The 14,864-nt window shown below is 40.8% G+C and overlaps 1 protein-coding gene across 1 annotated transcript; it reads right to left on the reverse strand.

The window, feature by feature from the left end:
- Window positions 1–1,489: 1,489 nt before the first annotated feature.
- On the reverse strand, window positions 1,490–11,508 carry LOC104503845 (carboxylesterase 5A-like). Its single transcript, XM_010150398.1, has 13 exons — window positions 11,387–11,508; window positions 10,586–10,790; window positions 10,015–10,153; window positions 9,617–9,750; window positions 8,948–9,101; window positions 8,593–8,694; window positions 7,640–7,738; window positions 7,015–7,155; window positions 5,655–5,735; window positions 4,600–4,747; window positions 3,658–3,807; window positions 1,830–1,902; window positions 1,490–1,679 (listed from the first exon to the last, which is right to left on the reverse strand). The coding sequence occupies exons 1-13, from the start codon at window positions 11,460–11,462 to the stop codon at window positions 1,490–1,492; spliced, it is 1,692 nt and encodes a 563-aa protein (XP_010148700.1). The 5' UTR covers window positions 11,463–11,508.
- Between the last annotated feature and the right edge of the window lie 3,356 nt (window positions 11,509–14,864).

Below are 14,864 nucleotides of genomic sequence, written 5' to 3' on the forward strand. Positions count from 1 at the left end.
TAGGGGTAAAATCTTTTGACATTTTCCACTGTGCTTTATTTTTAGCACTGTGCCCGTGCATAAGAAGTCTGTTCCACGGCAATTCTCTGCACAGGCCTAGAACACAAGCATGCACTGTGCATATACATACAGTGCTGCCTAGTCTCCTCTCAAAGGGATTGGTACAGGACCTTAGGGCAACCCGATGAGCAGTGAAAATCTGCCAAGCGTCTTTTGAGATTATATTCCCCTCACAAAACACGTTAGCTAAAACAAAGGAGAAGGGACAGGTGCTTAGTAGTAATTCCCACTTACCAAACAGCACTTGTGCCAACAGTTTAACCTTGCCTCCTGAGTTCTGACTGGCAACAGAATTTGGGCAGAAAGACATAGGAAATCACACCCTATTTCTTCCAATAAAGCCATTCAGAGAGAAGAGGTGGCCAGTTAATTGTTGTAGGACATTATTAGCTATGAACAATCTTAAATTCTTCCAGAGGTACAGCAGGGAGATGAGAAAAGGAGGGGAACAGATGTATAGCGCGCCGTAGGACCTGTGGAGCTGCATAATGAGGTAGCAGTATGGTCAGGAATATGGTTGGGATAGTTGGAGCAGCCTAGGAGCCAGATATAGGGAACAAACAGGACATAACAGAGAAAGAAGTTCTTGAGATGGCTGAAGTGAAGTGTTCAAGACTTGTTCTTGGCAGTCCAAGTGCATATCAGCCAGTAAGGGCACTGGAATAATCCTGGGACAAAGGAATCTCTCTTCAGTGCTAGTAATGAAAGCCTGGGACCCAGTGCAAACAGATCTGGAACCAACAGCACAGAGAACAGCCAGGAGCGCAATGTAAAGCACCATGGAAAAGCATGAAAAAAAAAGTTACCAACACTGATCCTCCTAAGGGACTTACTGCTTAATTTAGAAGGAAAAAAATGTGGGTAGTGGAGACCATTTCTCCCTTTTCTAACATTTGAGAGAAGTCTTAGTTGCATCACTACTGCCACAGATTATGTATTACGACAGTCAGAAATACACTCTCTCTGTTGTTAAACCAACTTACAAACCAGAACATTCTTTACTTTCCCTTTTTTTCTTTCCACTGGGGATGTTTCTGTATCTAAATCAGACCATTGCTGATACACTTGACATCAAAAGACAGCTTTACTTGCAAATCAGGTCTTTATTGATTTCACTTTATTAAAACAAAGTTGCTGCTACATTCTGTCTTCAGCCATGGGGAAGTGATAGACAAACCTCAGCAGCAGGGAAATTTGTTAACTATATTTAATAAGTGAGGCTTCTGTTGTAGACAGAAATCCAGGGAAAAAAAAGATCATAAAGGAGAAATAGATCATTTGGAATTATTACAGTAAATAATTGTAAATATGACAACTGTGAAGAAAAGGTCAAAAGAAGGGAAACACAATTTTATCCTCAAAATTACTTCAAGTAATTCCTTTTACTATTCTAATGGTTTGCATATTATGTGCATGTGTAGGCTGTAAACTATAACTCTGAATTAACCTTCTTGTTGTCCGTTCTTTTGTTATTTGTCTTTTCCAACATCATCTTTCTCCAGAACTCTACCTTCTTTTCTTTCAACTTCCTGGCTTTCTTTTGTTTTAGATTTATCTCTAAATATTCTTCATCCAGGTTATAAGATGGCCATTCAACCAAACCCTCTCCATTAGGATTTCTGCAAACAAGACGAAAGAAAGAGTGAATGCCCCTTTCAGTTGCAGGGGAATTCAGTCCCAGCAATGAAGCCTGGATCAACAAAACAGCCACCATGCAGACAATACAAACAGACAATACAAATATGCATCATGAATCTCATGATCCTTACCCAGTTCGAGCAAAGTTAGCCCAGTACTTCATGAGAGTTCTACTAAGGTTTTTTTCTTCCTCTGTAACTTCACCTGAGAAGCAAAATAGAAAGTAATTATTGTGTGTGGTAGGAATCAAAACATTACTACCGAAGCTGTACGTCAGCCTGTGAATGTGTTGAAACACTGATGACAGCAGAGGCACCATACCTGCAATATGTTAGTAACAGAGCAATCCTCAAGATTTCAGCACTCTATGAGATGGGCGTAATTATCCTTACTCTGCAAACTGACGCATTGGGGTACAAGGAAACAAGGTGCTTTGCCTGTAGCTTTCCAGGAAACCAGAAGCAGAACCAGAAGAACAACCCATGTGTCTTGCATCCCACTACAACTCAAGGAATGGGCCACACGATTGAGTTTCACAGATCTCATTCTAGTTTTGTGGGACTGAAATTCTCCTTATTGTTGAGAGCAAGACTAGGTAAAGATTTCTTCATTCTGATACAAGATGATGACACTCGATTTCTCAGCTCTTCAAGAATATTCATTTAAATATAGTTACATATATGCCCACTGTATCAGATAGGTGAAAATAATTTCAGTTACAGTGTGTTATTAATTATAAATGCATCTCAATACATCAAGAAAACTATTTTTTATCTTACTGCTCTCAGTAAATTCAGGCAAATAAAAGAACTGTATAGTGTTTTCTAGGATAACATCAGTAAAAAAATAAATACAAAATATAAGCAAAATCTAAAGGCTCTAGTAACAGACTAACAGATGCTTTTACAACCTGGCTGGGTTGCTCTGAAGTTCAATGGAATAAAAGGAAATACTTTCATTTGTGTAGGCTTTGAAATAGACTATAAACTACTATGCAAATGCCAAAATAAAAGCAGAACCCTCCATGTGAATTCACGTAAACTAAGTAGAATTTCTGTGCTTCTTTGTCAAAATATGAACTGCTCCTAATTTGTTTCACTGGAGAGGAAATACTGCATCCTGAATGTTATTGGTTTAGGCATATGCAAATAAAGCAAATTGCTGGATTCATAATATTCCTCAGGATGTGGCATCTTGTATCTAACTGGCACGTTCATTTGGATTGTAACAAAATGGGATTCTGCCTGAAGGAACAAGAACTCTCAGAATCCTATCAGAATGCCCAAACTGACAAGGCAAAGGCAATTTGGGGAGTAAATCCTTAATCCTTCCTCAATGGACTGGTTCCCTTTTGAATAAAATGCTTAAATACTACTTGAGACATAGGAGAAATTAGTCTTTAACCATTAGATCTTCATACAGCAACTGAAAGACTGGGGTCCTAAGTCTGGCACTAATCAACACAACTGGAACACTATCTGCAAAAGAGACTGAGTTTCCCATTCTCTGGAGCCTGACAGCCTGTAGGATTTCCTGGAAAGGAGGAGACATTAGCTTACATTCCTCAGAAAGAGAGCCCAGATTTCCTGCTTCCCAAGCACTTTGCTAATCTCCTGCAAGTTTCATTGACCTTTCCTTCAATTTATTTTTCAGCCAAAGCTATTTGGCAAATTCATGAATGGTGCTGGTATAATGAAAGTGATGTTTTCTAGCAAATGTCCAATGTCCATGGCTAAGCAACATGTGTAACTGACTCTGCTTCAGAAACAGCAAACTGCACATGATAAGGACTGGAGAAGACAGTAACAGTGTTAAATTCTAACAGGAAAGAAAGTTAATCTTTGGTCTCACTGTAAGTACTATAAGCACTTTAGTCTGACTAAAATGGAAGTAGCACTACTGAATAGAGTAAGGCCAGTGTTATGAGAGTAGGTGAACATTGAATAGCCTATTCCTTACTACGTAGCTGAATATCACCAGCCAGATACGGTCCTCCAAAGACAAATCCAACTTCATCTCCATGATCAGCTTTCACATACTCTGGTTTACTATCCCAATATGAAGAGGGCCGATGTTGATATTCAAAGAAGTAGGCAGGAGCTCCAGACTCTGGAAGACGTAACATTTAGAGAGTTAAAGAAGAAATGCAGAAATTATGGCTGACATCAGCTGTTTAAAAGGTTACTTTAAATATGCCCAATGCTTTATACTTTGCACATTTTAAATGTAATGTTACATTCAAATATATATTTTTGCTTTGAATTAAAAAGTAAGAGTTCACAGCATGTACAAAAGAAAAGAAAAGAAAAGAAAAGAAAAGAAAAGAAAAGAAAAGAAAAGAAAAGAAAAGAAAAGAAAAGAAAAGAAAAGAAAAGAAAAGAAAAGAAAAGAAAAGAAAAGAAAAGAAAAGAAAAGAAAAGAAAAGGAAAGAGAAAAGATATTCACCCCAGGAAAAATTACAGAAAAGAAAGTAACATCAAATTATTTTCTAGTTCTGGGTATTTTAGTATGGCTTGTCTACAATTAAATACCATCAAATCTCCAGACTACGGAGCTGCTGTCTTCCTAAGTAACAGTGGCCAAAGGACAAATTCCAGGTTCCTTTAATATGTTTTAATTTTTAAACCTGTGTACTTCAGTTAACAAACATTTACCTGTGTTATCACGGTCTGCTCTCAATATATTGTGACAATGAGCACAAGTGCGAGACACTAATACAAAGATAAAGGAGTACATACACTTGGTTCACACAATCCTGCAGACCTGTATCACTCTTCACCCTCAAGCTCCCAGTGGGAATCTCAAGCAGGGCTGCCTACACATGACAGGATTTGTGTCTACATGATTTGATCCAGCACGTAGTAAGAGGTTTGAGTGTCCTACTGGTGTTCATTAGCTCACCCCTGTGATAATTCAAAGCTTTAATAGATGGCATGACAATTCCTATATCCCCTAGCAAGTCCAGAAATCGGTCCCGTAGCTCAGCAGGATCATCTGTGTTTCCTAGATATTCATCCATTATCACAGGCAGGAACTCTGATGGTAAGTCCTCAGAGAAAAAGGGGAAACAAGAAACAAAGAGAAAAAAATATCACTCTCTGAATTAGCAACTAAAAATGTCATCCTTTAAACTTCAGATATTCTGCAAAGGCAGAAAGGCTCATGGCAGCACACATGTTGATGGGGAACCATGACGGCAAATAAAACTGATTTAGACTTTTTTTGGGGGGAAAAGAACCCACCATACCAAAAACCAAATGAAACAAACCACCTCAGGTCAAATTTGCAACAGATTTATATGGCTTAAAAACTTTACAAGAATCAACAAAGATCCAGCAGCTTTCCCTGATAATAGCTTTGGCTTCTTTTTTCTTCAGGAGAAAAGAAATGGAAATAACAAAACTAAATTTTCTGAGTCCTTAAAAGTTTTATGGACTATTAGACTACAGGGCAAGACAATGGAATCTCCAAGCTCAGCTTATGTGTTTAGTGTTAGAATTTGCTGCTTGAAAGATACATTTCAAAACTAGGAGTGATACATTTTCAAAACTAGCTCAGGAACTACTTTAAACGTTACATTTAATTTAATGTAAACACATTGAAAAATCCTGCCCTGAAACCCATCAGCCAGGAGATCAGCCATCAAATAACATAAGGTTAAGGACACTATTACAGTAATCCTACATACAAATACATAAGATAAAAATGTTTGTTCGTAGGCCTAGAAGGAAAAATGTATTTGCCCAAATCCCAGGCCTGACTCAATCCTATTTCTGTGCAACCTCATACACTACAGTCCTGTCAACTTTGCTGGGACCCTTGTCCAAGCATAACATGACCTCAAGTCTTAGCAACACACTGAATCAAGCAGGAAACCAGAGAACACCAAACTTCAGAATTCGGGTATATGCATTAAAAAGAGATTACACTTCTTAGATCAGTGCAACAGTTCTTACCATCATTGGTAGAAAAAGCTCTAAAGTTGAAGCGATTGATTTTTTATCTCCTATTTCCTTCAAACCTGGTATTTTTGATGTCTGCACAGAAGAAAACCAGAATGTTATTAGGGCCATTTAAATTCTCCAATACTTTTAACATTGGAACAATTTTATCCCACTTTTTCTTCCTCCTGGTGTTTACTTTCGAAGCATCATACCATGTGCACAAGTGCAGCACGATGCAGCTGTCAGGAAAAGCTTGCATTTACTGCAGTATGTCTCCTTGGTGAAAGCTTCTTCATAAACTACTCATACTAAGCAGTTTATCCTCAAATCTACACATGTGGCTAAGAAACTTCTACAACTAGAAAGCATTAGGGCAGAATTGAAGCGGAAAACCTCTGTCTCAAAGACTTCTTTCCCCTCTGGTAGGGGAGATCTTGAAAGTCACCGGCAGCCTCCCTGTGCCTAGTTCAGTTGTTTGAACCCTTTGAAGTAAAAATAAGGCAGTGCTCCTCCTCTCTCAGAGCATTACATAAAACGACCCTTCTGTCTGGAAACTGAATTAGAGGAGATTTCACTTCATGCTTTTCTGGGTGGCCTCAGCACCAGCACGCTCCCAGAGACACAGTGGTACTGTGCAGATTGGGAACAAACGCGTTGTACTACACAGAGGAACAGGGATACTTGGGAAATGAAGAAGAGGGCAAGGAAACGAGAGGACACAAACCCACCCCCTGCACTTCGTGCACTGTAGAGCAATGGCTCACTTTTTGGGGTTACTGAGGAATTCTTATGAGAAAGGATTTATGCACTGAGGGCGGGTGGGACACCCACATTACCCCCACACTCTGTGCCCAGCTGAGGTTTTCAAATGACAGATCCTTCTGCGTGGCCACAGGAGACACAGGGCAGTGACACACCAGCAGTCAGAGTTCATACTGACATACCGGGTAAGCCGCTGCTGCTGCTCAGTGGTGCGTTTTTAAACATTCTACGTGTCAGTCCCGAATGCTGTGTGTCGTGGGGCAAAGGACTGGGTTTATTTTTGCCTTTGTAATAAGCCCTTGCCTGTGGAATTATTCCTCCTCTCTCTGCCTGGATGAGGGATTAAAATTTTAAGGTAAGGAAATACTATATAAAATTGCTGTTCCAAGGATGTCCATGTAGTTTAACTTGCAGGATGAATCCTGTCTCACTCTTTTGTGACCGATGGGTGCTGGGTCACTACAGAAGCAAAGTTTACCTTGTACATATCTGCAACAATGCGAAGCCTTTCGGCCATACTTAAAAGGTGTCCTACCAGCAGACACGTTCAGAATTGCCCGCAGCAGTTAACACAAATATTCAAAAAAATGAAGAATAGCCATTAAATTACAGATCTAATATTCCAGCCAAATTCATTGTTGGTGACTCCAATCATAAACGGGACTGCATTAAATTCTTTTCCAGCCAGTATCTCGTTGGGTGATTTGTGAAGAAATACTCCATCCAATACTAAGGGCAGAAATGGGATTTCCTAAAGGAGGAGAAAAAAGATCAAATTACTTGTTAATAGTATTTTCCTTTTTTCCTTTAAATCACATAATAAAATGTCCACATTGAATGTTCCAAATCCAAAAAAGGGCTTTAAGAAATGTGAGTATCTACAGCCAATGCAACACACATCTGCAGTTTAGCACGAGTATAAAATGCCAGCCTGGTTGTGTCATCCTGTGGAGTAATGTAGTGGTTTCCTCTGCTGCTCCTAAGTGACATCAAAACACATGTACGCTCGAGTCCTGCTCACAACTTTACAGGTGCTGTGGCACTCCGCTGAAAATTCCAAAGAAAAATTATGTGAAATTATTTCAATATTTAGGGGGTATTCTGACAAAAAAAAAAAAAAAAAGAGAAAAATCAACTTTGCAACAGGCCAACAATGAACTCTGGTCAGAGGCTGAGATAAAGTTTTGCAAGCATGCCATTAAAACAATCTGTTACTAAGAAAAAGTTTCACCTACCGTACTGTTGAAGACTATATCTTTTGCTTCCTGGTTCCTTAAACAGTTTATCAGTGAGGGTGAACTGCTCATGTCACACTTAAATATACTTGCAATTTTCTGAAAATCAACAACAAAGACAAAACCTGCTAGCTATGAGGTGGTCTTTCAGGAATTTATAAACAGAAAATTATTATACACACACTGTGAATAGTTTTATTGAAGGGCTGATTTTGATGAGCTTGATAGGTCTTCAAGTATTTTATTTTACTAGAAATACTATAGTTTGATCATAAAGTGAAATCATTCTGGTATAGTTCTCTTTCTTGCTATGTTTCTGTTCACTGTTCTACAACAAACCTTGCCGTAGAGATAATATGTGGTTGTAACATAAATTAAATCAGGCAAGAAAATTCAGATAATCAACCTGTGAGACATGGACATTATTGCTCTCTGCTGTTCCAGGAGGAGAAATGAAAAGGTATTTATAGACAGGAATTCCACTTTAAAGTTTTCTGGTTTTAAAAAATAATTTACTTCAAATAAAGGCGAACCATAAAAGACCACAGCTGAATAAAAATGGAATGCCTCTTCTGGATTGTAATGAAACGTTCCATATCAATTTCACAGTTACTATGTAAGTTGCAGTGTGCACGAAAATGGACATACGCCTAGATTGGCATATGCGTAACTGAAAACACCTAACTTGGCCACAGCTACTATAATCACAGAACTGTACAATGCTATTTCTCACACCAAAGCAGCACAGTAATACTCAAAATAGACTATTTGAATGAAAATTTGCTTAGTCTTAATCTATATATTTATAGGTATGGTGTGAGAATAACGTCGAACAACTTTGTTGTATAATATGCCATCAGATTTTCCCCTTTTCTCTTTAAACCAAATTATTGGATATAAGGAATATCCTATTTTAGGCTATAAAGGCTTTAAAATGCAAAATATGAGCCTACCTTGAGATCTGTGGAAAGAAGTAAGTCTTTATCAGGGGGCATTATAATTCCACTCTCCGATATTGCTTTATGAAAGAGACCCTTAGACAAGGGAGATAAAACCTGCCAGGAAGGGAAGAACAGAAAGTGTTCATTCTACATTAAGGTCCTTATCCCATAACCTTATGCTTGACTAGACTGCTGGATTCAGTGGGGAATTACATATTTTTATGTGCTTCCAGGGGAAGTGTCTGGGCTTAGCAAAATTTGCCATTGATCAGTTTCAAAAATCAGATTAAGCATGAAATGTTACATTAATTGATTTTTTGAAGATTTTTTAAAGACTTTACTTTTTATCTATCTACTGCATGCCTACGTGTGTGAAAACAGAGCAAGATCCTGCAGATACACCAAAGAGTGTGACAGATCCTGGGTCTCCACCAAAGTGTTCAACATTTTCTTGGATCCACCGAAGAGCTGCTACTTGATCCAAAAATGCCCAGTTCCCGCGAGCGTGTTCGTCACCAGTACTGAAAGAAAAGCAGCATAAGCCACCTTCTCAGGAGGAGGAATACTGCTCCCAATACCAGCATAAACACCAACTTACTCTTTGTACGGAGTGTGGTATTTGGCCAAGGGAAGATGTGTACAGCGTACAGACCTGAATCCTTTCACAGTCAGATCTGAGCCCCGCTGACTTACTTGCCTCTACTGTTCGTTCATCTGTACGCAGACAGATTCCTGGCCTTTATACTACAGGATTTTTGCTTTACATACTAATAAGTGCAAGAAAAGGCAAAACCAAACATCCTATCCAGAAACAAATAGGCCCAACTGAGATGTGATAACAGGTTACAATCAAATGACAATGTAAATGGAGTTTACAGACATTTCTTAATGTTCTTAAGTTCTGATGTCAGTGAACTATGTACATTTAAACCACTGTAACAGTGGGGAACTGGTATAGCTGATTTAGAAAGCAAAACTACCCATGTTTTAAGCACAATAGGAAGTATTTTGTAAAAAGCAAAAGAGGTCATCTTACTTGAAGAATCCCAGGAGTCCAAGTCGGTACTGAATTATTACTACCACAACATTCTCATAGGCTGATAGTGCAGAGCCATCATACCTAGAAGCACCACCAAATATAAAATTGCCTCCATGGATCCACACCATTACCTTAGAGAAAAAAGGGTGAGACATGCTCTTACACATTGCTTGGTAGATTTCAATGGAAAAAGGAGGACAACATCAGAGAATTAGGAACTCCAAATCACTGAAGCTCAGCGGGAGCTGAATTTCATGTTGGTGGGCTTTGAATTTTGCACTGTAATATTGTTGCTAATGCAACACTGCATTTTCAAAAGCAATTAAGTGACTTAGGAGCTACCATTTGGTGCAAACTTTGTACAATGTACGAATGTACAGTGTGGGTTTACGTACGGGTAACTTGTCCTTCTTGCTGGAACCAGAAGGGCTGTAAACATTGAGATACAGACAGTCCTCAGAAGTTCGGAATGGAAGGTGTTTTTCTTTGAAGTTTTTTTCAGCTATTTTCAACATGGACAGATCTTGAGGACATCTTCACAAAAGAAAGGAAGCGTGACTATTAGTAAAAAACCTGCAATAGCAACAATGTAAGAACGATAGAGAAAACCCACCTTCTTTTGCCCCCCAGACTGAATTCCTACAAGGTGCTCAAACTCTGTGTTACTGATGTACAGTTAGTGGTGCCAACTGTAAAAGCACAGCTCTACCCTCGTACTTTAAAAGCTGAACTATTTCAGGACAGTATAATGAGACAGCCTGCTTTCCGAAGACAGGAGTTTCCCAGGAATTCTCTGTGGTTCCTAGTCCCACGGTTCTTACGAAATATTTCAGGACTGGCAGCGTATTCACTCCCAGTCAACACAGGCCCCTTACTGAAGGTCAGACCTCCGTACCCCCAATTAACACAAACAACACTGACAAACGTGAGCAGGTCTTGTGTACAAATGAACGGAATGGCTCTCACAGTCGTGGGTAAGAAGTAGCGTCTCTCAGATCATTCCAGGGTTCTGGTGGTTCAGGTGGGGAAAACCTCAAGGATCCAACAGGTGCTTTTGCAAAGGGAATCCCCAGGAAAACATTTACAAGTCTGTCCGTCCCCTTCACGTTTGTTTGTCTCCCTTTGAGCCGTCCAAGTGCAATAGTCACTTCTGGTTCAGCACCATTCTGTCCTAAGGAACACACAAGGTAAAAAAAACCCACTGACTTGCATCTTTGTAATTATCAGACAGACTTTTCAATGAAGCCTTTTTTACTGCCTGTTTAATTTGAAGATTTCAGCTTGTTCCTTTCCATTTTGTTCAGTTTTCATTTCGCTTTTGTGCAATGACAGACACCCCCTGCCAAACACGCCCATAGCTGGCTCTGCCAATGACAGCTGGAGCTAGGTAAGACAGAGGTTACTCCCTGTGCAAGAGCATAAAGCTTAAGAACAAAATTCAGAGCAAACAGCAACCGTCAAAATTACCAACATTTTCTAAATTTATCATCCAACAAGATCTTAAAAATATTTTGTTTAGGTACTGTAGAAATGTTTTTGCTTTCTACCTTTTAAGAAAGATAGAAAGTTTCATTTTAATAAAATAATCTCAGAAATAGTTTCATCTCACAAAACCAGTAATTTTTGCATCAAGCTTATTAGGATGCTTTTGCAGGTGGCTAACATAAGTGGAAGAGATGAGACAGAGTGCCTTTGAAAATCACTACACTGCAACTTGTTAGCGCAGTTGCTTCCCCAACAGCAATACGAACAGATTTTGCATCTTACCTCCTGCTCCGCAGGTGATGAATGCTATACTACAAAACAAGGTACAAAGTGAAGAAATCTGGCTTTGAGGAGCCATTTTTCACTTCCGTCTGGACTCTAGATTATATTCTGCTTTTATGCGGAAAAGAATGGTACAAAGGTCCCTGCTGAGGGCACTGCGTAGGGAGTGCAGCTAAATTCCCTTTCGAACATGCACTGCATTAAGCACTTTCAGAGCTGTACTTGATCCTGAGTGTTAATACAATCCCTTAGTGTAACACACCTAATTATTACCTGATCCTGAGAACGGACAACCTGAAAATGACCCAACGCTATCTGTGAACACAAAAGGTTAATCACAGTTAATCTGCTGTTAACCCTAGAGGCAGATAAAAAGTGAAGCTCTGAAGATCTTAAATTCTCGTAAAGAAAACCCCAAACGACAAAAAACTCACCAAAAAAAAAAAAAAGGATTGCAGATTACAAATAACTAGAAAGTAACAACAACAACAACAACAAAAGTTAAAAAAAATCAAACCAGTTAATTCTTGCAGAACTTTCAGTGAGGGCTAGCACATCTGCACCATAAATGAAACTATACGTGCTTTCCAGCAGGGTCTGGCCTCCAGCCTCCAGAATAGTCCTTTATCCCTTCTTGAACAAAAATAGGCCTTCTGAATTTTTCGGAATTAAAGGGGAGATTCAAGTCGAGGGTCAAGTGATAGCTTCTTCTCTGTGCGCAGCCTCAGCGGAGGTCAGAGTGCAAGCCTGTTCCACTAACTCCCAATTTTCAACTGGCAAAATGCCCTCTACATAATGGGTCTTTGCCTTTCCATCTTGATTCGTTTCACATCTCCTGCATGAATGGTGTCATCAGTACTCAGCTGCAAAGCCTGGCAAGCCAGCTTCACCACCGCAGGTCATGTAGGTTCATCCTCCTTGGGATGCAAAGGTTTGACAGCGTAAGTCAGTTCTTTAACAAAAAGGGCTGCAAATGAGATAGGTAAAACAAGATTTTCTGCGCAAGAGGGTTCAGAGCTACTTGCTCTATTTCTTACACAGTTCCTGAGTCTCTGGGTTGCAACAGCTTTGGAAAAGTGTGCCAATTTCTCACTAGTCTCACATGAAACTGTACAAATATGCCTTGTAGAACATAACTTGCCTCTTATTTTTTATACTTCCCTCAAATCTCTCTGGAAAATCCTTTTTGTTGCACTTATTTTTGTTCCAGTCCAACAGGAATAGCCCTGGGTTTTTTTCTTGATTCTTCTTGCGAACTAGTAAGACAGGTCTCAACCAATGAACAGATTTTGACATATGGGAATAGATGCATGTGACTCTCTGTCTATGTATATATCTGTCCATCCATATGTACATAAGCCAGGGAGCAAGGAGTTGGAAAAATCAAGATTCCATGAGGCAGCTTTAGGTGAACACTGTCCATGAGTGAAATCCAACGAATACAGACTTCTTATGCTGCTAGACTAATGTATCTTAATCCAATTAAAAAAACCCAACAAACCAATTTTAAACTCAACCAACACCTGTGTCACTACGGGTAAGTCAGCTCAGTCAGACAATTTTGTATCTCCTAAGCAGCCAGAAAAATTATGCTTACCAGCAAAATTTATTAACAAAACAACATAAACTCACTGAAAGACCAATTTAAGATAACAAAGGAATAGATTAAGAAGTGAACTTTCATGACAATGTTATCAATATATTAACTGAACAAAATAAAAAACAAAGATGAAAGCAGAGCTAAATATGAACTTTGCTCACACACAGTTAGCTTGTCTTATTTAAATCAGTAGATGTGTAAACAGATCAGTAATATTCAGCAATGGTGAGAACAGGTCCTGCCAGGGGCAAGCCCAATCTGGCCTGACTCCCCGCAGCTAAAAGCACACCTGAGGTAACCACTGTTTCTGTAAGGCAGCACTGAAAGACAGAACCATGATATATGTCTTTTCTTCCAGCTGCGACATCTTTTGAAGCTGCAAGTCCCAGCTCCTTCCAAATCCTCTTTCCTCTCTATCAGCCACTGAGGAAACTGCCACCCTCTGCCTTGGGAGCACGTTCACATCTTCTTATCGGCGACTGTGACTTGATGTGGCAGGCATGAAAACCACCAAACCCTATACAGATCAATTTTTAACAAGAGAAATCAAACATAGAATCACAGAATCGTTTAGGTTGGGAAACACCTTCATCAAGTCCAACCATTAACCTAACATCTTTAAATCCACCACTAAACCACGTCCCAAAGTACCACATCTACACATCTCTCAAACCCTTCCAGGGATGGTGACTCCACCACTGCCCTGGGCAGCCCGTTCCAATGCCTGACAGCCCTTTCGTTGAAGGAAGCTTTCCTAATATCCAATCTAAACCTCCCCTGGTGCAACTTGAGGCCATTTCATCGTCCCATCCCTTATCACCTGGGAGAAGAGACGGAACCCCACCCCTCTGCACCCTCCTTTCAGGCAGTTGTAGAAAGCGATAAGGTCTCCCCTAGGCCTCCTCTTCTCCAGGCTGCACACCCCCAGCTCCTCACAGGACTTGTGCTCCCAACCCTTCCCCAGCTCCGGTCCTTTTGCTGGATATGCTCCACCCCCTCAGTGTCTTCTTGGAGTGAGGAGCCCAAAACTGACCCCAGGATTCAAGGTGCAGCCTCATCAGTGCCCAGTAGAGGGGGACGATCCCTGCCCTGGTCCTGCTGGCCACACTGTCCCTGATGGCAGCCAGGATGGCTTCTTGGCCACCTGGGTCCACCGCTGGCTCACGTTCAGCTGCTGTTGACCTAACACCCCCAGGTCCTTTTCTGCTGGGCAGCTTCCCAGCACCTCGTTCCCAGGGCTGTATTTGCAGGGGGTTGTTGTAATCCAAGTGCAGGACCCGGCACTTGGCCTTAAGCCTCATGCAGTGGCCTCGGCCCATCCATCTGGCCTGTCCAGATCCCTCTGTGGAGCCTTCCTGCCCTCGGGCAGATCAACACTCGCCCCAGACCTGGTGTCACCTGCAAACGTACTGAGGGTGCACTCGATCCCCTTGCCCAGCCCAGTGGTAAAGATATAAAACGTGCCGAAGGAGCTAAACCAGAGAGCAGACAGTTTGTCTGCGCGGGCGTATGGGCTTTAACGCCATTGTGAGCGGGTGTGTGTATGAAGCCAAAATACACCATCATTACACCCTATCACTCCGGTTTCTTCAGGTTTGAAGGCTTTTTCACGCGCAGTTTGACCTTTCAAAGTAATCAAAAGGTGAAAGAAATAATTTTAATTAAGAACGCTTTGTATTTAACATGAATTTAATCTACCCACCCCCGACAGCCCTAAGTTGGCTTCCGAGGTCCCTCACAGACCCTGCGGCGACGCTGGCTCCCGCCGGGCCGTCCGTTTTTCACTCCCGGCCTTCAGCTCACGGCTCTGCAGGCCTCGGGCCGCGAACGCTGTCCCCGCGCTGGCCAGGCCTCCCCGCTGCTACCGCCGCCCCCCCA

The sequence above is a fragment of the Eurypyga helias genome, unplaced genomic scaffold (assembly GCF_000690775.1).
Source record: "Eurypyga helias isolate BGI_N326 unplaced genomic scaffold, ASM69077v1 scaffold47904, whole genome shotgun sequence".
Lineage (NCBI taxonomy): Eukaryota > Metazoa > Chordata > Aves > Eurypygiformes > Eurypygidae > Eurypyga > Eurypyga helias.

Excerpts from the sequence above, each read along its gene's own strand:
- LOC104503845 (XM_010150398.1), bottom strand. The coding sequence starts at position 11,462 with ATGGCTCCTCAAAGCCAGATTTCTTCACTTTGTACCTTGTTTTGTAGT. Across the intron at positions 10,791-11,386 it reads CATCACCTGCGGAGCAGGAG|GACAGAATGGTGCTGAACCA; the intron begins GTAAGATGCAAA and ends TGTGTTCCTTAG. Across the intron at positions 7,739-8,592 it reads TTCTTTCCACAGATCTCAAG|AAAATTGCAAGTATATTTAA; the intron begins GTAGGCTCATAT and ends GTTGATTTTCAG.